This window comes from Colius striatus, chromosome 4, assembly GCF_028858725.1.
Source record: "Colius striatus isolate bColStr4 chromosome 4, bColStr4.1.hap1, whole genome shotgun sequence".
Classification (NCBI taxonomy): domain Eukaryota; kingdom Metazoa; phylum Chordata; class Aves; order Coliiformes; family Coliidae; genus Colius; species Colius striatus.
Window position 1 is genome coordinate 13481604 of NC_084762.1, and position 22901 is coordinate 13504504.

Here is a 22901-nt window from a genome sequence, read left to right on the forward strand (position 1 = left end):
CCCATTCTCAAAATCATTTAAATGAATAGAAGGACATTGAAACCTACATGAGTAACTTCACTACATGGTGTCAAGAGAGAACCCTGTGCACTAGCATGATACCAATACACATCAACACTAGTGCTTTAAGAGGAAGATCTGCCCTTAGAAAGCAGATTACTTCCTCCCCACTACTCGTTTGTTTTATTGTCTGCCACCTTTTTCATTTTAATAAAGATTATAACACATGTAGGCCTTTATTTGACATGTTCCTTCTGACAAGGATATAGGTGTTTCCAGGATTAGTCATGTTAATTAGTCTCAGCTATTCTGGTCTTTAGTATCAGCAGTTCAATTGCTGCAGTTTCCAAAATGGTCCCATAAATGTGAGAAAGGGCTCACTGTATCTGTTACATTGTAACCTGTCTTAAAAGAAGCAAAATTATTTGGTGTCTGGTAGCTGCAAGAGCTCATAAGGGAATAAATTAGGTGCCTGTAAATTGGCATCATGCACATAAACTCGTTATTTACAGTGACTCTGGAAACAGGTTGCACATAGCTGTGAATTGTAACACATTTATATTAAAAGATGTATAAAGAGTGTAAATTCATATCAAGAGGTATATACTGTCTGAAGCCACGTGGCTGTTCCTTAATATTTTCAGAATGTCAATGAGTTTTTTACTTCTTAGATATGAAGCCATGAAAGATAAAAAGACTTTGGTTTAACATCCTGTAGGAAGGACAGCATCTCTTAACAACGCAGAACGTGTCCCATTGTACTGCACTGCAGGGTGAGTGAAAGTGCTGATGTAAAGAAGTCAGGCTTATTATGCTTTCGTTCAGTGATTATAGTGTTATAGTTGAAAATCTACTGAAATGAAGAAAAAGTGGACACATCAAACAATTTTTAGTGTGATACTAGAGCTTTTAATGCTAATTTCCAGCTCTAATCTAGAGAGATCCAGGCCTCTGATTTGCATTGTTTTGAATGGGCAGAGATACTGGGAAATAACAATTTTGTTGCAATAAAGTAGCCAGGCAAACAGTATTGTTTTAAATCATTTCAGGATTTAAAGCAGTGCCAGATTTAACATAGGCCAGGCCGGAGTGTTCCACTTATCAAGAAGACTGGCACTCCAAGAATGCTGTGATACCTGTTGGTGCAGTGTCTGAAGGCATTTCAACATACCTGTGGTGTACAACTGTTCTACTCTTCCACTAACTGCTGGGAAATTCACACATACAGAAGTTAAATGAGTTTGTGGTCACCTTAAAACTGCATCTGCAAAGTTTAGGCCAACTGGTTTACAAAGCCTAATGTCCCATACAGCACTTTAAAAGTCACCCATCCCGCTTACCAATTGCTGTCATCTTATTGAGATGCTGTCATCTTATTTCTTCCTACAATAAATAATTTAGATCAGCAGGTCATGAAGAGTCAGCAGGCAGAGGTTTATGGGAACTCAGAGGAGGTCACAAACTTCTAACAATGAGCTGACAGCGGCTCAGTGCCCATGGGACAGAAATAGGGAAATTATTTATACCTTCCAGTGCTTACAGCAAAGTCTAGCTGCCTTTACTTGCTGACAGCACTTCTAGAGAACCCCAGTTTCCTCTAGCACAGAGGTGACAGCAAGTGAACTGACAGTTCTGGTTTTCCCATTTTGCTTCCTCAGACTTGTGGTGTCTTAATAAGAAACCAACTTCTGCTCAAAAAAAACCAAGAAAGTGAGGAGTCCTGTTTAGAAGATATGAGGATTTTGTAGCTGAAGAAAAATGAATACATCAAGTGATTTTTTTTTTAGTGGAGGTTAGATACTGCTGGATTAAAGAGGTTCTTCTGCTTTTACCTGCTATACTTTGCATGCTCCTGTCACTTCCCTAGCACCAGCTCTGGCATCTAACCTCAAATGATCTGACCCAAAGAACAAAAGTAAGAGAAAAAGAATATTCACCTTGAACAATCCTTTTTTTTCTGATGATTTAGCTCTTTAAAATTTCTTCTTTTGGGTTTAAAGGGACAGTGGATGAGGCATAATATAGCACAACCAGGAGCAGAGAGAGCAAAAGAAGAAAAAGAACACCACTCCTTTTGACTCTAACTTGCTCATGTGTAATGAAGTGTGTGAAGTGTTCTGTAAATCTTAAATTTGTAAGTGATTTGAGTTCTTCAGAAACACTACTGTGAATCTTGTTAAGGCTGATTTTTGTCCTTTATTTTTCCAAATATGCAATGTCAGTTTTTTCAAGTGTGAAATTAATATATTCTGCATAAACTTTAATGGAACTATGGTGTTTCTGATGACTTATGAGGAATTTAAAACATTTAATAAACATTATTTATTTGTTTAGGTTTCCTCTTTATCTCCATAATATGTACATATTAGGTTTTATGTGATTGCGTACATTAGGTTTTTTTTAGTATTCCTCTTTTCTGCAGTCAGCAACAGAGAACAATCAGTATTACTAATGGATGAAATGATTTATATAAAGATAAAATTAACAAGGCTCTGAAGGAGCAAAAATAATATATTCATCCAATGTTTGCTTTCCATTCCATATGTTATATTTGGATGTTGAATAGATTTGTACAACAATAATCATCCCAAAATGTTATTGTTAAAAATTAGTTACACAGCCTCTTTGAATCCTAAAAGGAAATAGTTGCTTTTCTTTTGCATCAGGATGTATTTGTTTATTGAGATAGCACAATAATTTGGGAGTGTTGTAAACTCAGAGATTTTCCATTGAGGATAGTTTCATTCTTTTTGTTGAAGAGCAAAAACGTCTACAATGCCTATGATTTTATTTCAGGAAAAACGTACTATTAGCAGATGGACATTTAAATTTGTGAGAAATTATGTATATTAATCATGAAATAAAGTCCATACAGGGAGATCCTAATGCATAACATCTATCTTGAAATCAATGGAACTGTACAAATTAAAAATAACCTGTTTATAGTATCAGAGCTCCAGAAAGTAGATTCTGTGCAGAGTAGACTTCCTTTTTAGCTAGAAATATACTGTCCATATTATTATATACTTAACTATATAGATTATAGAATAATTTGAAGGAAAAAAATAATAATGGAAGTAAGATTCTTTTATCATTCCAATGTCTTTTTGTTAGCTGGAAATAAAAAGTTTAAAAGCACTCATTCATACTCTTCTGAAAAACTTTTGCCTCATGCCAAATACAAAATAGTTATAGAGCATACTGTGTACTTTCCTAATAAAAATATTATGCAAGCCTATTGGAAGTAAAAATACTATGCATGTATCTAAAGGAATGCATTTTCAAAACTGATAAAACCCCCAAATTCCCAAAATTTCTTGGAAAACTAGATTTATATTTTTAACTGTTTAACAAAAAGAGCTTTTTGCCTTTTTCATCTTGGTGATTTATTTTAAGAAAGCGTTATGAGGCATTGGACTCTCATTTTACATTTTTATCTTTATTTAATTGAAAAGGAGTTTTTTATTATAAAGACTCGTATAAAAATAGTTTTAAAAAAGAGAAATTAACAAAGGATAAAAATACCACTTTTAAAAAGGAGAACTCTGCAGATTTGGACAGTTAGAGCTTTTGAAATCTTTTTGTTATGGCGGCAAATGCAAACAGAAATATAAGAAGTATTCAAGCTACAGGATTTCTGCCATCATGCTTAGCTTGACTAAAAGGAATTCTAATACTATATTTTAACTACAGGATGTAAAATATGAACTTGCAGATAAAATATTTATACGAGGTATATCTTTCTCTTAAAGCTAACTCAATAATTCATTTTAAAACAGAGTGTACATTGACAATTAGCATTCTGAAATTTTGCAAGCTACACAAGTAGTTTTCATAAGCTTGTGGCAAAGTCAAGACATTCAAAGCTTTTTTTTAATAAACATCTGAAACCAGTGAAAATATGAAGATGAGAAAATATAATTATTTCCTGCTGAAATATGAAAGATGAGAGCTGTCTCCATTTAGTCATTTACACACATCTGTAGATTAATGCTTACTGACATAAGCAAATTCTAAAATAGAAAATGTGATGGTTACTGTATTTGGTTCAGATTCTTCTCTTTTTCTTTAATATAAGGCCACTTGTTCTTGTAAGAACTTCCTATATAAAATAGCAAACTGTTCTTGAGAAAGATTTGTTTATGATTCTGTGATGTTGAAAATGTGATGTAATTAAAACTAAATGTCAGAATGCAGTCTTACTAAAATCTAGTAATAGCTGTGATGCTTCTAGATTCCCAGAACATGCTTTAGAAATAGTGAACTATGATACTGGAACTTCTAGCACAACTATTGTGTAATTGATATTGGAATATATGCCACTGAACTCACAGACAAAAGCACGGGAGTGTTAGTATTAATGCGTATTACCCTGTGAGTTTTACTGCAATTTCATCTCTTTTTTTCTCTTTATGTTTATGTGTTTTATATACATTTATTATTTAAAGTAGCTGTTAAATACAAGACATGTTTAAGCATGCTATAATCCTGGATGTCTGAGTTGAAAATGGCAATCTCTGTATTTCATATATAATGTCCTTCTATTAAACGTCATTGTTCAGCTAAAGAAAAGCTTGTTTATTCTGACTGTATTTACAATAAAATGAATTTAATGGAAAAATTACAGATTTTAAATTTAGACATTTAAAGCATGTCCCTCTATAGTTATACATTATACACACCTTGTCATGTAGAAATTCTGAACCAATTTATACATCTAACCAAAGGAGGTGCCTTTGGTTAGATGTATAATATATAGAAAGTAGCAGTTAAGTACAAAGAAATGAGTGCTGTTAATTTAGGCATTATCCCTTCTCTTAGTAGGATCAATTCAAAGATTAAATATATGTTGTGTAATACTCATCAGCTGCATGCTAAAGATGTTTAATGAGAAAAAATGGTAAGCCTTTCTCATTAAAATCAGCAAGGCAGCTACAGGAGGATGTAATAATATTGACCCAGGTGCCAAACGGGATTGAACTCCACAGGACATCTCATTGCTAACTTCCCTTTTTAAAAATTACTTAATAACTTTTTTAATACCCCAAGAAAAGTGTTTTTCACAATGAAATGTATGGGTAGTTTTGGTTTAAATTGATTTTGGTTTTTTAGCTATCGCCTTGCACTTGGAAAAATACTCAGATCACAGCTTTTTATTCTTGTAAGCCTTAATGACAAAATGAGTAGATTTTAAGTACGATCAGAGCTGTACTTTTCCTACTACATAAAAGAGAAATTATTATTCTCAAGATATATAGCACGTATTTAGGTTCTCTGAAGTTTCCTTTTACAGTATTTCTAAAGTGTAGACAAAACAGATTAGATCATGCTTCAAATCCACCTGGTTGACATTGTGACCAAGATTGTGTTACAGCTTTGGCCTTCCATCAGTTTAAGATGTTGAGTGTTCTTGTTCCTTTACCTTCTGTATTATGTTTTGATTAACCTTTATGGGTCCTTGTAGCATCTTTTTCTCTATTTTAAAAATTAGTTTTTATTGAATCAATTTTCCCAGTCTGACATAAATCTCAGGATTCTTCCAGTCAACTCTAGCTCTCTATAAATATAGCTCCAGCAGTTATTATCCTCCAGTTCTTCAGTACAGTACCTGATTTAAATGAGAAATCCCATGATGATGAGTTTTGGAATCTCTTAACCTAACTTTCTCATTTAATTTTTTAAGTTAATATCACTGTGAGCATTTAGCATGATCATTTCCATAAAAGCTATCTGAAATGACACTGCAGTCAGCTCCCTTCAGTGGTTTTGATTGCTTCCAGTACTAACTTTGCTACAAGGTGTTTTAGGTATACCCATAATGCTGCTGGAGATATGACTGGTTCCCATCTAGGCATGGCAAGGCTAATTTATGTATATCTTACTGGATGCAGTGCAGATATCACCACATAGGATAAACAAAAACTAGTGCACAAATAAGCATTCCTCATACTTGCACCTCGTTTTGGAGAACTTGTGCTAAAATCCATGTTATGCTTTCGCTGTTCTTACTGTTGGACTAATTAAACATGAGTGAGGTTTGCCAGTTGGTATTGAAAATCAGACATTCTGTCTGAGTTGTTGCCTTATACTTTTTTCCTGTGTGCTCTAAATCCAGTTATTCCAAGAAACACTCAGTAAGAGAATGAGAAATATATTGCATGATATGTCATTTGAATAAGATACACATACAGCTGGAAATATTCCTAGTGATGATTCCCCTTCAGTGTCTCAATCTTAGTGACATTTTCCTGAGCTTTCCTAAGTATCTGCCTTCATAGTTGCTGAACTTGGCAAATATAATAAATATAATACCTAAGATAAAAAAGTATCTTTTAAATACAAAAAATTAGGAGGAAGTGAAGGATGGGAAGAAACTAAGATTTTCCCACAAGTTATTGACCTGCTCAGCATGAGCACGTCTCTATTTCTTTCTAAAATGTGTATAGCTTAATTATAGAATTGTTTCCAGTTAGAAAAAACCAAAAAGTTGTTTTGTTAGGTGTGCAAGAATCTATGTATATGCATAACAAATAATCATCATCTTTAGTGTTTCTGCAGGTAAGGCAGGACTTGACTTTTTTATTTGATGTAGTTGTAGTGAAGATGATCACCATGTTCCAGAGATTCTTGGTTTTGTTTTGTGATTCCCATCTTCTTCCACAAGCAGTGAACAAACATATAGAATTAAGGGGCGCTCAAGTTTTTATTCTGATGTCTTCTGGTTTTCTGGAATGCAATTTTGTGATTTCAGTATTTCTGTCCTTTTCTTTCAGACGTGTTACTTTCATAGCAGCAATAACCCCAACATTCATTGCTCACTCAATAAGTTTTAAGTTTATTCTTCCTTCATGGCTTATTTTACACAACCCTCCAATTTCAAATTCTAATTTAAATTCTATAGTCCAGAACCAACTAAAAGGTTTGTGCCTTTGTTGCCAAGCTTAGCTTTTTAACCTCTATTTGACACCTGTCTAATCTGTGAAACGCAGTATACACCAAAACCTCTGAAGAGATGAAATGCTGAGGTATAATGAACCAATCTGCATAACTGACAATTCTGTAAATTTGTGATGTTCTGCAATAAACACTGTGTTTGGGGGAAGATTGTTTGGAATTCATACCTAGACAAAAGAAAAGCTACTAGCTGTTCATGAAATCACACCTATTGAATGAATAATTGTATCTGCTTAAATGCCATTTTCATAGTGCATTGGAGATTTTTTTTAATGGATATCCTCACCACTGTGAAAAGTATGAACCAGGAGCTACTTCCACAGCCCATTGCCATGCTGAATCAGTTTTGAATTCAATTATTGTCATTCTCTTTACCCTTCTTTTTCCTGCACTTTCTTGTATGTGCTGCCCAGTGCGTATTTGCAGGCTTACATTCATACATCTTTCTTTTGTCTAGATAATTCAAGAAATACACTACCTTCATTGTAGTGAAGCACACACTGTTCTCTTGTGTGCTTCATGTGAAGATTTACAAGAGTACCACTTGCTCACTTGTAAGTTGTATTCCACTTATGTCAAGCATCTCACATTTTCACTGCCAAGTTGTTTTCTCCATTTATGGCATCTGAAGGAATGGGACAAAAGGACTACAAGAGGAAATACGTTTGTATATTCTTTATTTACCTATATGTACATCCTGACTGTTGAATTAGCATTCTTATGGCTGAATTCAGAAAAATAGTATTTCTGCTTCTTGAATGAACTGATGTGAATCTCGATTCTTATTCTTTGCCACTTTAAGAAATTACAAAACTACTTTTACTAATTCAAATTGAAATGCTAAAAATTGCTTGTCCAGTGTAGTTTTTATATCCCCAAGTGCAAATATAAACTAAACATAGCAAAGAGTAACTCAGATCTTTCTCTTGCATTCTTATTGGCAGCTAAGGGGCTTTTTTACTGTTTAAATCCTTTGCCTCTGAGTAAAACTCACCTTTACTTGGATCTTTTGTGGACATTTTCTCAGCTTAAAGTACATAATGGTACTTACACTATCATCACCTTCATCAAATGTAGACATTTCATAGACTTAAAATTTCACAGGCAGTGCCAAAGCACTGGATCTTTCTCTGTTCTCTTTTATTCATGCTACTCCATTGACTGTAACAAAGTTAGACTAAGTGATAAGGTTAAACACGGATATAATGCTTTTTATACTATCTATTCCTACAGAGTTCCTTCCTTAGAAATGTATTTAAAATTAAATATGACAGGTGAACTGCTAGCGTTTTTCCATCACAGATTATCAGCAAAGTATTCTCTGAATGGAAGGGATTTCTCTATTTTCCATGTATCTTTAAAAGAGTCCAACCATACTTGGACTCTCTGCATGATACATAAGAGTGTAGATATTCCCTTCTCATGATTATAAAAGAGAGCTGTAAAATAGATCCCTGTTCCATTATACTTCTTACTACTGGGCCTGGAGATGATTATTGGCTTCTGGAAATTATTTTGCAAAGATACATATTAGTCTCAAATTTTGGTTGATATTTTATTGTGTCTCTCAGCAGTGCCATCATCCGGGGCTGATTTTGCAAACCATTGCAGTAATTCATAATAGATAAATAACTAGTGAGAATGTATCTGTTAGTGGCTTCCCATAGCCTATGTATTTTACTTGTTTTATCAGAGAGATTGTCTCTGCTGTAAAAGATTGGAGCACTTGGGTAATCATGGTAAATTCTGATGAACGTGATCTGGTGAATATTATCTTTCACTTCATATAATTTGAATAAAACTCAGAGAATTCTTTTCCTTTGATGCTATATTTCTCACCTGTCTTCTACTGTCACTCCACATTTTTACTTTTTAGTGCAGCAGTTGTGAATAGCCATAAGTTTTTATCCTTGAAGAAAATTGTTTTTTAAACAAAAAGATTTATTTCTTTGGGGAAGGGGTTCACATGTTTTGTATCTTAGGGAAAAAAAACCAGACAAGCTCATATTAAAAAAACCCCAAACAAATCAAACAACAACTGGTAATATTGATAGCAAAGTGAAAAAAAAAAGAAAGTCAAAAACCCCACAAACCTGAGAACATAACAAAAAAAAAACCCAAAGGAAAACAAACCAAAGTTTTAGGTGTTTGGAAGAATATATTTTGCATCATTTTGATACATCAATTGATTCAACATACTTACCTGCTTAAAGATGTTTGTGTCTAAAGGTATAGAAAGATTTGGTAAATTAGACTTTACAAATACAAAAGGATACATTTTATGCAACTGATATTCTCAGCTGTGGCAAAACTATGCAATAACTGATAAGATAACCACATGTGCTACATTCTTTGATGGTTCCAGTGGGCTTAAATGAATAAAGAGTAGCTTATAGTGTGGCAAAAGGATTAAAAAGTGGATGAAAATGAAAAAAGTAAATAAAAGCAGAAACCAAACATTTATGGTACATTACTGTCAACAAAAATCGTTTCATGGATTTTCATGGAAGCTAGTATTAAGTGCCTTAAATAATAAGTTACTTATGAGTTCCAAATCAACTCAAACCTGTTTGTATTTTACATAAGGATAAGTTTTACCTACCAACTCTAGACATCTCCGGAATACTGGCGGTGTACATATCCTTGGTGAATTTTGGTTCATTGTCATTGATATCGTGGATTTTAATGATAAATTCAGACTCTGGCTCCACTTGTCTTCCAGTTTTTCTGTCTATAGCCTTGGCACGTAGCACATACAGGGACTTTTCTTCTCTGTCCAATTTCTTTGCAGCATGAATATCTCCTGTATTTTCATCTATAATGAACAGACTGCCAGCCCCATCTCCTGTTAATATGTATTTTAAATTTCCATCTCCTTTATCTTGGTCAGTGTGTAGCTTCAGGGAGGTAGAAAAGAAGAATTCTATAAATATATGTATTGTTATTACAGACTAAATCATTCAGCATATATGAATAAGTCTGTGCAATCTTGACTATAACTAGGGACAGTAATGGTTATCTATCTTTCACTTCACTGTTGGAAAAATTTGAGACTCAGTCATACACAAAAAATAGCTCTAAACAAATTCATAGCGACACAAAGGGATGTGGAAGATATTGGAGCGGTATTTAAAATAACCAACTGTAAACAAAAAGTACTATTTCTTTAAATAATCTGTGCAGAAACTACCAGATGTCTCCTTTTTGAAGGTCACAGGGTCTGTAAAACTCCTGTTTCTATGTCCAAAATAACATTTGTCTTCCTGTTTATCAGCTGCAGATAAGGTAACCAGTTACCTTGTAACAACATAGACGAAATGAGTTTTAAGGATTATATCTTCTGAACTTCCCAAAAGCACTTAGAAATGTTCTGATTTAAGCAATTTGTGTTTCTAGTTTGTGTTGGTTTCTTCTTTTTCTTTTTTTTAATTCTTTAGGAACATCTTAAATCAGTTAATTACTTCCTTCCTTCTAGTCTTCTCCATGCAGGAGAAATAATTTTCAGGAACACTAGGAGGTAGATTTTCAAAGAATCAAGTGGGATTTAATATTCCTTTTCCTACTACACCTTTTTCTAAGAGTTCAAAACTATATCCCTGTGAACTTACAGGCACTGATTAGTTTGCTGTGTAGCACCATTATGAAAAAGTGCCTAAAACCAAAGCCAAAGCAAGCTACGGAAGCTGACTCAGGCACTAGAAATTCTCCCATAATACTCTTTTTGAGAAGTCTACTCATCCAATGTCATTTCCAGGATCCCACAGTTGCTTTTCATGAGCAGTGTATTTTCCTCACAAGTATGCTTACAGTTACATGTTGTCACAGATGAGTGACCTGAGTGTTTTTCAAATGTGGACAGAAAGAATCTTATCCCAGCGTTTTGCTTCCATTTCCCTGAGTAGAAAATTACAGTATATCATCCATTTGAGAAAATATTGTTCAGTATCAGTAAAGTTATTACTCTAGACAGTCACTGGAGCCAGGTAGGTTATTTTCTGCCACTTCTGTCCTTGTTTCCTTGTTTCTGTGTTCCTGACAGTGTTTATCTCCATGTTTCATGGCTGAGGCATTGCATCTTTTTATTACTCCGCCTGTGTGAAGGGTGGTTGTAGTGGATTTTGATAGATCTCTTCACTTTGATTATTTTTCCTCTAGTTTTACACTGTAGCCTAGCAGTAGTCACCGAATGTGATCTGATTGTTTTTATGGTCTTCTAGAGGTAAGACTGGATGACATGGCTATCCAAACAGTTTCAGCACTTAATATATTCAGTGTATATCTGTATGAAATACCTGTGGAAATTCTTAAGGATTGCATACAATGGGTTGAGAGAATTATATACAACATACATACAACACTTAGAAAAAGTCCCTGTCAACTTGTCAACTCCACAGGCAATACAGAGACTATAAGTACTGTATGGTTAAATTGACACAGAATATGGAGCATTACGTAATCCATATACAAAGTTCATTACAGATATTTGATTTCTTTTAAGATTTTATTCTTTTGTATATATTTTATTCTTATTTTCAGAAAAAAAAAAGAGTAGGCTTATTTGTATGTCAGGTAAAAAAATACAACATATTTCTTTCAGCTAGATGATGCTAGTTTGTTGCCACACGGGACAATTTTCTGTCCTTAAGAAACAGTGCACATTCATCCTTGTTGAGATATTTCTCACCTTGTGGCATAAATATAGCTTTATCCTTTTTTCTTGAAGTAGAAGCTTTTTAAAACTTGCCAAATAAAAATCAGATCTCAGGATTTATTATTAGCTCCATAAATTCAGTTTTCTCATGAAGACAGGCCATCTTCTTTTTAACTCTTTAACACATCCAAGTACTGTTATAATGACATTTATTGTTACGTTCCTGCTTAACATCCTCAGCCAGCCAGGGGAGCTGTGCAAGAGCTGTGTCTGGGATTCCAGTGAGGGACCATTTCCACCAGTCAGGAAAAGGGAAATTTCTTCACATAAGGTGTTAGAGAAGTTAGTAAAATTAATGTGATTTTTAAACACTGAATATAAAGATAATATCTTACACTATAATTTATCAGTGACTAATCAGGAATTTATTAAGCTCTTTATAGTACTAACAGTAGACATTTAAGTTCTCAAAACTTGAGTAGCTTCACATTCTTTTATTTAAATAGTTACATTTTGTATTCTCAAGGGAATTTCCATCAACCTCCCTTGGGCTTTTGTTTTGTTTTGTGTTTTTCCTGCACATGTATATACTCCAATACACATTGCTATTGCTAGAAATTTATTTAACTTGCTTATTGTTATATAAGTTAAACTAGCCTTTTGCCCACAGGTATTATGTCCATAGCTGTCTGCCTGACAGACTGCAAAGGAGAGTTAACTTATAGGAACCATGGTCTGTAATTGCCAAGACTGCTATGCACAGGAAGAATGGAATATGTCCACAAATACCAAATTTCTCACTTGAAAAAAAGCAACCATCACTGAAACAAAATATCATACAGTTCTGAATTGGAAAATAAGAGAATGGGGTGGGGATAGAATGAGATTTTAAGTAGGAATATATAAATAGAATGTATTTGAAAAATAAAAAGTACATGATATGCATTTTATTGGAAATTATATATGGAATTTTCTTTTTATATAATTTTATTTGAAAGTGTGGTAGGAATATAGTTCATCTTTGAAAACCTGGTAAATACTTTCCACAGGCAATTCTGCTACCTAAAGAATCTTTCAGAGACTATAAACTCACTTAAAGTTAACACTTTACCAATATAGCAGATTTTGCTGTTTGAAATTTTTTATCCCTGCAGATTCTTTCTAGATCTCTGATCATCTGTTGAAAAAGTGTCTTATATTCTAAAAGAAGACAGATGCAGATGAGTAGCAGATATCCAGGATGTAAATGTAAATAGTATTTGCTTGCAAATGTAATTTTGATTGCTCATATATGCAACTCTGCTGGTAATCCAGGGTCAACAACCCCTTGAAATGGGAAGATGAAGAGCAACTAGTGGGAGCAGTGATCTCTTCTGCGCTAACAAGTGGTTCTGGAAAAAAATCACATCTATTCATGGCCATTCCCTTACCCTGCCTCTCAACTATGCATATACCCTCAGAGAATAGGTTAATTTATTTTTTCTGTCTGTTTACCAACAGGAATGTCAGCCAACGCAAACTGTGATGAGTATTTTAAGCTTTCTACTTATCTCACGTTTCTTCCAAACGATAAGCAGAATTTTCAAGCATGATAAATTTGGGACTGGAATGTGATTTCTAGCAATGAAGTGTTCCACCTTCTGTTGCCAATTTACTATAAGCAAGATCACTTGAAATACAGTTGTAAACTATCACTTATTGTACATGTACCAATTTCTTGTTCCTATGTATGATGTGCTCTGCACTTTGCATTTGAGGAATAGTCATTAATCTGTGAATTTTGCAATATCATCATCTGAAAAAAAAATACCAAAAGCATTTTCATATTTAAGAACAAATAAGAAAGAAATTTTCTGACTCTAGAAAAATAACGTATTAAAATGTCACATAGAAAAATCAGTTCAGACGGATATACAGTGCCACAAAAATGTGTAACATACCAAGAAAAGCACCATTAGAGCTTGCCAAGAGAAGGAATTTGACTGAATGGACAGGAAAGTTTTAAAAATCCCAAGGCCATTTGGTCATTTAACAGCATTTTCTTGCTAACCAAGTCACGATGTTTTAGGGTTTTGAAGAAAAAAATGGTAGCCTGAGGAAAGATGAATGGAATTGGAGGAACCCTTTTTGAATCAACAGTGGCTAATTGGGGCAGAGTATATAAATAGAATAAAAATACTGAGCTTGAGATTTACATGTCAATAGTTTTTATGTTGTAATATACATATAACATTTATTTCAACTCAGTGAGTACAGCTGCTCTGAGAAGAACAGCAAATGTATGGAGAATGTGAGGTCTTTGTCTGGGGTGGTTAGGAAGCAAAAGCTCAATATGAGTATCATTTCATACACTGTTCATTCTTCACCTTCTGTGAAAAACTGTCAGATAAGCTTACCAAGAAATCCCTAAACCAGGTAATGTATTAGATTATTCAATATATAGTGACCACATTGATAACAAATACCACCCCCATTCCATTCAGCATCCAGCATCAATTAATTTGAAACACTCTGGAGTGAAGACATAACTAAGATGCACTGCCAAGTACCTTGCTTTCTTAGTATTTTTTTTACACACATTTCTTTTTATATCATCTCTGTATGGCTGGCTAAACACATTCTCAACACAACTTTTCCTGAGAATCATCACAGACATAATAATGATTATGGAAGTGAAAATTAATTATTTCTGTAACAATGTATGTCTTATAAATATGGGCATATTTATAAATATGCTCTCAATCTTTTTTCTTTATTTACATATGAAAACTTTGCATCTCAAATTAGCCTGTCTACCCAATTCTGTGAAACTAGGTTTTTATGTATATGATAATTGAGATCTTGATGTTCTCAAAAGAAGTCTTGACATAAATTTACATGGGTTCCTGTTACTATAATTTCCCATAAGTAAATGAGTAGGCAAACATATTACTTTGGAGTTCTGTAGCATAATTGTATTTGCTCTAAATTAAAGTAACTTGTTCCTTTGGCTTATAATTAATGCACATGTACCCCTCATTATTTATCAGCAAATGGTGGTTATAAGATTGTGATGGATTTGTGTGGAGCCACTTATTCTTGTTAACAGGGGGAGGGGGCTGCAGTGTTGCCCTCATAAGCAGTGCCCAAAACTTTCTCCAGCTGAGTTGGGGTCCACCTGTGGCCTGGCCAGGCTAATCAGCCTGGACCATCATTATTTAAGAATGGAAGTGTGTAGGGGGAGGTGGAAGTGTAGGGCTGGATGAGGTGGTCATGTGGATGCTGTAGTCAGAGAAGGAGAGAGGAAGAGCACTGGGCTGGAGAGCCCCTGTAGTGTGCAGTAAGAATGCAGGCTATACTCTGCACCCATGGAGGGCAACGGTAGGACTAGCAGTAGCTAGCAGATGCGGGAGGACCCCATGCTAGAGGGAGTGAATGCTTTAGACCTTGTGCCAGAGGAGTGAGTGTTTTGAAATGGAGAGGAGCTGCAGCCCTCAAGGTAAAGGGATATCTGAGGGGCCTGTGCAAGACTGCCTGGTGTGTGAGGGACCCTGCACTGGAGCAGGGAGGACCAGCAAGGAGCTTGCCTGCCCTGGGGCCAGACAAGCTGCAGGAGCCATCAGGACAAGGCTGACTACACTCCCCATTCCCTGCTCCCCTTCATTGCTTAGGAAGGGAGAGGGTAAAAACACTGGCATCAGGTGCCTGAGCCTGGGAAGAGGGGAGAGGTGGGGGGAAGGCATCTTAAAGAGGCTGGTTGTGTTTTTTGTCATTTGCTCTCCCCTGTATTTTTTTGATTGAGTATTTCTGTTTATAGTGTTTTTGATTAGTGGTAGTTTAAGTTTCATTTTCTTCCCAAAGTTGAGTAGCCTTGTCAGTTTTGCCTGGGATAATAAGTGGCAAGTGAGCCCTCCCTGTCCTTAGGGAGTTCCAAAAGCCCTTGGGACTTGCGGCTGATTGTGGTCCTTTGTTCCTGGACTGGCCTAAACCAAACTTAACTGCCTGGTTTCAGAAATCAGTTTATATAACTATGCCTTCTTGCCATATCCAAGGCTAATCCACAACTTCTCTCAAAAGTACTTTTATTATACACAGTAGGGAATCATAGAATGGTAGGGGTTGGAAGGGACCTTTAGAGATCATCTAGTCCAACCCCCCTGCAGAAGCAGGGTCACCTAGATCAGGTCGCATAGGAACATGTCCAGGTGGGTCTTGAAAACCTTCAAGGAAGGAGCCTCCACAACCCCCCTGGGCAGCCTGTGCCAGGGCTCCCTCACCTCAACAGTGAAATAGTTTTTTCTTATGTTTAAGTGGATCTTCTTGTGTTCCAGCTTCACCCCATTACCCCTTGTCCTGTTGCTAGCTACTATAGAAAAAAGGTATGTCCAGCCTCCTGACACCCACCCTTTAGATATTTGTAAATGTTAATAAGATCTCTCCTCTATCTCCTCTTCTTCAGGCTAAACAGACCCAGTTCCCACAGCCTTTCCTCATATGAAAGATGTTCCATTCCCCTGATCATCTTGGTGGCCCTGTGCTGGACTCTCTCCAGCACTTCCCTGTCCCTCTTGAGCTGAGGAGCCCAGAGCTGGACACAGTACTCCAGATGAGGCCTCACCAGGGCACAGTAGAGAGGGAGAAGAATCTCCCTTGACCTGCTGGCCACATTCCTCTTGATGCATCCCAGGATACCATTGGCCTTCTTGGCCACAAGGGCACATTGCTGGCTCATATTTAGCTTATTATCAATCAGGACTCCCAGGTCTCTCTCTGCAGAGCTGCTCTTCAGCAGTTCAACCTCCAGCCTGTACTGATGCATGGAGTTGTTCCTTCCCAGATGCAGGACTCTGCACTTGTTGAACCTCATGAGGTTCCTCTCTGCCCAGTTCTCAAGCCAGTCAAGATCTCACTGAATGGCAGCACCACCTTCTGGGGAATCAGCCAGTCCTCCCAGTTTGGTGTCAGCATTCTTGGGAGGGAAAAGATATCTCCTAAATTTTCAAGTTCAGGAATTGGTATGAAATAGCAAAACAAAAAATAGAGGAAAAGGTATTGCCTTAGAAAAGAGTTCCATAAAGACCCATGTTTAAAATTACCTGCCTGTTTCTCATTAATTTACTAGATTCCCTGTAAACTGTGCAGCTGATGTCTTTCTCAACTCTTTTAATAGAAAGCAGCCCTTTTCAAGTTAGACAGACATATAATCAATGGAAGAGGAGAGAATCAATGGACACAGTGAGCAAATTATATAGTTTTATAAATGAATTTTCCCCATTTAGAAGCAAGAAATTGCCAGACTTCATTTAGATTTCATTTTAGTTACAATTTATCTGTGTACAACTATTGATGTGGGTAAAAAAAAAAAAAAGTAAGATGAGCTACTTACAACTAGTAAGATTGTTACAAATAAATGCACTAAAAACATTTATTTGGTTGCCTAAGTTCAGAAGGGGTGTGATCTCTCTTGTGGAGAGGGATGAGGGGCAAGGAGGGACAAAGATACATGAAGGAGAGGGTAGATCCATGTTTACATTGTGGTAGGTACTGAACTAATATTTACAACTTAAATGGTATATAGTGTGCTTCTGTATCACAGTATAAAAAAGGGCTGTCACTACAGATTTCTTAAACTCTGCTGCCTCCACCCAAACAGTTGTCTCCAGCAGAAGAATCCTGATATCCCATGGTCTTCTGTCTGAGACCCTATTTGCCTTTAAATGTTTTCTATGTTTTTTCATTATTTTTAAGGGAAAATATGCTGTGAGATTGTTGTGGTCAAGTGAATTATTTTTAGTGTCATTGAATACCTCTTCATATTTTAGCAGCAGATGAAGACCATGCTGACTTCAACATTGTTGGGGTGAAACTACTATTGGAGCAGAAGAAAACCTCTTCAAAGGTATGTCAAGGATACAGGATTGCATAGAGCTGCAGTTACAGATAGAATGCAGATGCACATGGGAGGGACAAAGGACTGAAATAAGAGGTTTAAAGACACAAATCCTCTTATGCACATGTGTCATAAACTTCCCGGTTAGGTAGGTAGGTGGTTGAATTCATTGAATTGAATTCATGGGCATGCTCAGTCCCAGGCCCAAACACCTGGAATTCTAAACTGCATCCTGGTCACACACTAGACAAAATGGAGCCTCTTACAGCAGGCCAGAGAGGAATGGGAGGAAGACACAAAACTGACTATTTCTTGGCATAGGGAAACGGCTCTTGTACAGTGATGGTGTTGCCTTGCTTTCTTGTGTTCACTGTCAACATCATAGCCTTGTGTATTGTGCAATATGGCACTAGGGTATTCATCCTTACTTATTATTTATTGTTGTGTAGAAGTAAGAAGCTTTTTGAGAAAAAGTCCTTAAAACTAGAATTTTTTCCTGTCCTTACAGTGTTTTGAAAATTCTTCCTGTAGAATTGTGGAAGTATTTTAATATTTGCTGTAAATTTGCTGTGATAACCTAAAGGTCTTAATTCCTCTCTCATATTATAGTTGCATGAAGCAATTTCTAAGGATTCAACTTTACTGCAGTCTTATCTGTTATTTCCCTCTGCCTTCATGAGCAAAGGTAGATTGTATTTATATAAAATACTAAAAATGTTACTGGTAAGTTTGTGTATACCTCTATATAGAAGCATAGAATTACAGAATGGTAGGGGCTGGAAGGGGCCTTGAGAGATCATCTAGTCCAACAACCTGCTAAGGTAAGTCCATCTAGATCAGGTCACAAAGGAACACATCCAGCTTGGTCTTGTAAACCTCCAGAGAAGGAGACTCCACACCCTCCCTGGGCAGCCTGTGCCAGGGCTCCCTCATTCATACAGTAAAAAAAAGATGTTTAAGTGGAACTTTTTGTGTTCTAGCTTTTATCCATTACTCTGGGGACAACATAAAGTGCCACTCCATCCTCTTGATTTGCACCTTTTAAATACTTATAAATGTTAATGAGGTTCTCCCCTCAGTCTTTTTCAGGCTAAACAGCCCCAGTTTCCACAGCCTTTCCTCATAAGGAAGATTCTCCTGTCCCCGATCATCTTGGTGGCCCTGTACTGGACTCTCTCCAGAAGATCTCTGTCCCTCTCAAGCTGGGAAGCCCAAAACTGGACACAGAACTCCAGTTGAGGCCTCACCAGGGCAGAGTAGAGGGGGGGAGAACTTGACCTTGACCTGCTAGCCTACCCTATCCCAGAATGCCATTGGCCTTCTTGGCCATTGAGGGCACATTACTGGCTCATGGCTAGTTTACTGTCAACTGGAACTCCCGGGTCCCTCTCTCCAGAACTACTCTCCATCAGTTTGACCTCCAGCCTGTACTGGTGCGTGGGGTTGTTCCTCCTCATGTGCAGGACTCTGCACTTGTCTTTATTGGACCTCATGAGGTTCCTCTCTACCCACCTCTCAAGGCGGTCAAGATCCCTCTGAATGGCAGCACAGCCTTCTGGGGAATCAGCCAGTCCTCCCAGTTTGGTGTCATCAGGGAACTTGCTGAGGGCACACTCAGTTCCTTCATCCAGCTCGTTGATGAAGATGTTGAACAAGACTGGCCCCAGAACCCATCCCTGTGGAACTCCACTGGCCACAGGCCTCCAACTCGATCTGTGTCATAGATCACCACCCTCTGGGCTCTGTCATTCAGCCAGCTCTCGATCCACCTCACTGTCCATTCATCCAACCCACACTCCTTGAGCTTTCTGGTGAGGATGTTAGGGGAGACAGTGTCAAACATCCACTGCTGTCCTCTCATCTAAATAGTGGGTTAAGCCATCGTAGAAGGCTATCAGGTTGGTCAAACAGGATTTCCCTTTGGTGAGCCCATGTTGGCTCTCCCTAATAACCATCTTTTCTTTCATGTGTTCAGAAATGACATCCAGGATAAGCTGTTCCATCACCTTTTCAGGGATGGACGTGAGGCTGACAGGCCTGTAGTTTCCTGGGTCCTACTACTTGCCCTTTTTGAAGGCTGGGGTGACATTAGCCTTCCTCCATTCCTCAGGCACTTCACCTGTGATCTATGATGGTTCAAAAATGGTGGAGACAGGCTTAGCAATCACATCAGCCAACTCCCCCAGCACTTGTGTATGTGTAAATATGCTTTTGGAGTAGTAGTCTATTACATATATAATAGTCTAATACATAAATGTATTACATACATTTGGGTGGAATAGGGTTTGGTTTCCACATGTGTAATTCAAAGGTCATTCTTAAAGGAAGGCATTAGCATTTGCTGGTTGTCTTTTTTTACTTCCAGTTACTGGAAGCACAACAATAAAAGTGGAAATGGTGCTAGTTATTTTAGTTTGAGGCTATCACAATTCAGCAGGGTAAAATTAGAAGCTATAAAAGGCAAAGATTTTTTTTCCCCCTGTGTGAATGAAAGTTGAATCAGGAGTTACATTGGAATTGTCTGTTTATACCAAATGTATTTCTATTTAAGGTTTTGCTGCACTGTAATGCAGCTGTCTGAACACATCCCTGTTCTTTTAATATTTCATGGGAAACTTATGTTTCAGATAAAAAACATTCCCCCTCTCCAGTAACACACTGTATAATCAGCCTCTTAGTTCCTGATACAGTTAAGGTGCTTTCTGCACGCCAGTCAAAACTTTGCCTTTACCTACATTCTTTTCCTTGAGTTTACCTTTCATAACATTGCTTTCTTTATGACTTAAGGCAAAAGACTCAAGCCATGTATAACTTCAGATTGGAAAACTTTTCCATAAAATTAACAAAATGAAGCATGAAGTGAATAGTTTGACAGGTAGAATATTGAGTTTTGGCTGTAATATATCCAGACCTATTGACTCTGAAAAATGTTTGAGAAAACCCTAATAGACTGCATAAGACATAAATCATCAACTTGCCAAAATGTCATTAACTGTCAAATTTAGTGTGATTCCTTCAAATATGGTTATGTCTTCTTCAATGTGAAACCAATAATTGTAAATAGTAAGCAATTGGAAGGAACAAAAAAAGCATAAGCTATCCAAGTTTACCCAAAGTGACCCTTTCCTAAATGAGAGGGGTGAAAAAAGAATTTCTGTACTTTTAGAATTCCTCAAATATCTTTTAATCACAGCTTCTAGCTAAAGCTCCTGGGCTGAGGGAAGAAACATACCAAATACAGGAAGACACAAGCTCATATATCTGTTATTTTTACAAAGCAATGTGCCTATTTACAGCAAATTTCTATTCATATATGGTGATTGTACTGTGCTATTTATTCTGAAGCCATGGCACAGAAAAAGATTGACTTTTCCAAGTCTGCCCAATATGTATTAAAACACAAATTGATTTGACCCCAGGAAACTTGACTGTAATTAGCACTCCAAGTTTACTCCAAGTAAAGAAGGTTATGTATATAAAGGTGGGAAAGAAGACAGTATTTGTGGAGGAGGATGGATTTTACCTAAACAAAACAAATTCATTTATACCAAAAATGAAAGAAATGTACTTGAAATAAGAGCTTGTAGCATCCCAGCTCACTCTAAAATCTCGCAGAAAATATGTTGAGTCCAAGTGACAGGTAGGATGTGCCAGTGCCCTCACTGTATGATCTCAGACCTTTGTGAAATTTACACTAGCTAGGATATGGCACCAACTCAGCCAATATTCTCCTTCATTAGCATTTTAACTAATTAAAAACTCTAAAGATATCTTAATAAATGTAGTCATTCTTTAGTATGGATTGCAGTATCTGCACTGCTGTAATTTTCTATTTATGTGTGTTTAATCAAAAGTTCTATGCATGTGCTAAATGGCAATGTATTCACCTGACTTGAATTTGTGACATCAGCACAAACTTCTTAATTAAACAACCAAACTCTGTGTGTGATGGTAACCTAAGTGACTGTATATTAAACAAGGCAAATGACATTTACTTTTCTTATCTTCTGTTTTCCAGCATCTGGTTCTTGTGTTCAGCTATCTATTGTTACAAATTCTCTAGAGAATGATAATGTGAAAAACACTGCTGACATCAGCTGCAGGTGCTGATTTTCACTTAATAGGTAAGGGTAAATCTAGTTTTCATTCAGGAACGGTTCAGCAGATTTCTTAGTAGTCATTTGGTTCTGCTGATACAAATATAATACAGGGAAATTCATTCTCTCCACATAGATCTTCCCATACCTAGGAAAGAGTCTTAGAAACCAGAGCTGTTTTCTCAAGTACTCCCTTCCCCTGCATATCTTCTTTATCTCCAGTGCCTTATGCTAGGTTATAGCTTACTTCTGCACAAATATTGGATTTCAGAGCACATAGAATTTATTTGTTTCTTCTCCTCTCTTTGTTCTCCAAATCAACAGCTTGGTTGTAGGTTTTCAGCCTGATGAAAAGAGCCAAACTGGGTTTTTTTATAGTGCACCATAACCTGTCATTTGGCTGTTTCGTAACATTAGATACAGGTTTAAAGGAAGTGACTATAGTTATCCAGGATGTCCACAGGTCAGAAATCATCACAACATAACATCAAGCACTGTCACTTGAATCAATCCCTGGAACAGGTGGGAAATCCATCATTACTTTAAAGGCTTCACAGAAAGAAGGGATATTTTTCTCATAGATTTTTCACTCACCAGAAACTTCTGAGTGAAATCTGTCTCAATGTATGATATCTCTTGCCATTTCAGAGGCACTAAAAATGCACTGCAGTTACAAAAGATGTGCACAGAGACAGGCAGGAATAAAAACTCTGGCCCGGGAAGCAACATGAGTTTATCATATGGATGGATTATCCCTTACCCTCCTTGGAACTAATTAGTCTGGGCTCAGTTCCACACTAACAAATGGATAAGAAATAGTCAAGTAGGGAAGACCAGTGGTTTGTCTAGCCAAGTACTTTTTCTCACAGGCGATAGCAGTCACTGATTTGAGAGAGTATGCAAGTCTGGCCACTGTAACTTGCTTTTTTTACACTCCCTTTCCCCCTCTGGCCCCAGCATCTCCATCTGTTAGATTAGAATACTAATGTTACAGAGACAGAGTATCATTTTGTTTTGTTTTATAAATCTGTCCTTGAACCTGTATTACTACCCATAGCCCTAACTTTGGACAAGTACTGTCTTGACTAAAGTTATACTGAACTGACCCATGTGTTTCCAGCTGCATATCATCCATGTGATGTGATCTAAAGAATACATCAATAACAGTAGTTTATTGCTTTTAGTCCCAATTTTATGTATATATATACGTAAATGTATGTATACTTGGATATCTACAGATCAAGACAATGTTTTCCAGAGATTCATGCAGCATAATGCAAGAGTAATAGAGTAAGATGTCAAGATGTGAGGCAATATGATCAAAGAGTCT

General features: G+C 36.6%; 1 protein-coding gene across 2 annotated transcripts in view; it reads right to left on the reverse strand.

Annotated features, from left to right (window-relative positions):
* CDH9 (cadherin 9) overlaps positions 1-22901 on the reverse strand; it is a 68284-nt gene that overhangs the window by 34021 nt on the left and 11362 nt on the right. For both annotated transcript variants that reach the window (XM_061994591.1, XM_061994592.1), the window contains exon 2: positions 9557-9851. In XM_061994591.1, the coding sequence (XP_061850575.1) occupies positions 9557-9851 (295 nt within the window). The remainder of the gene's footprint in view (positions 1-9556; positions 9852-22901) is intronic.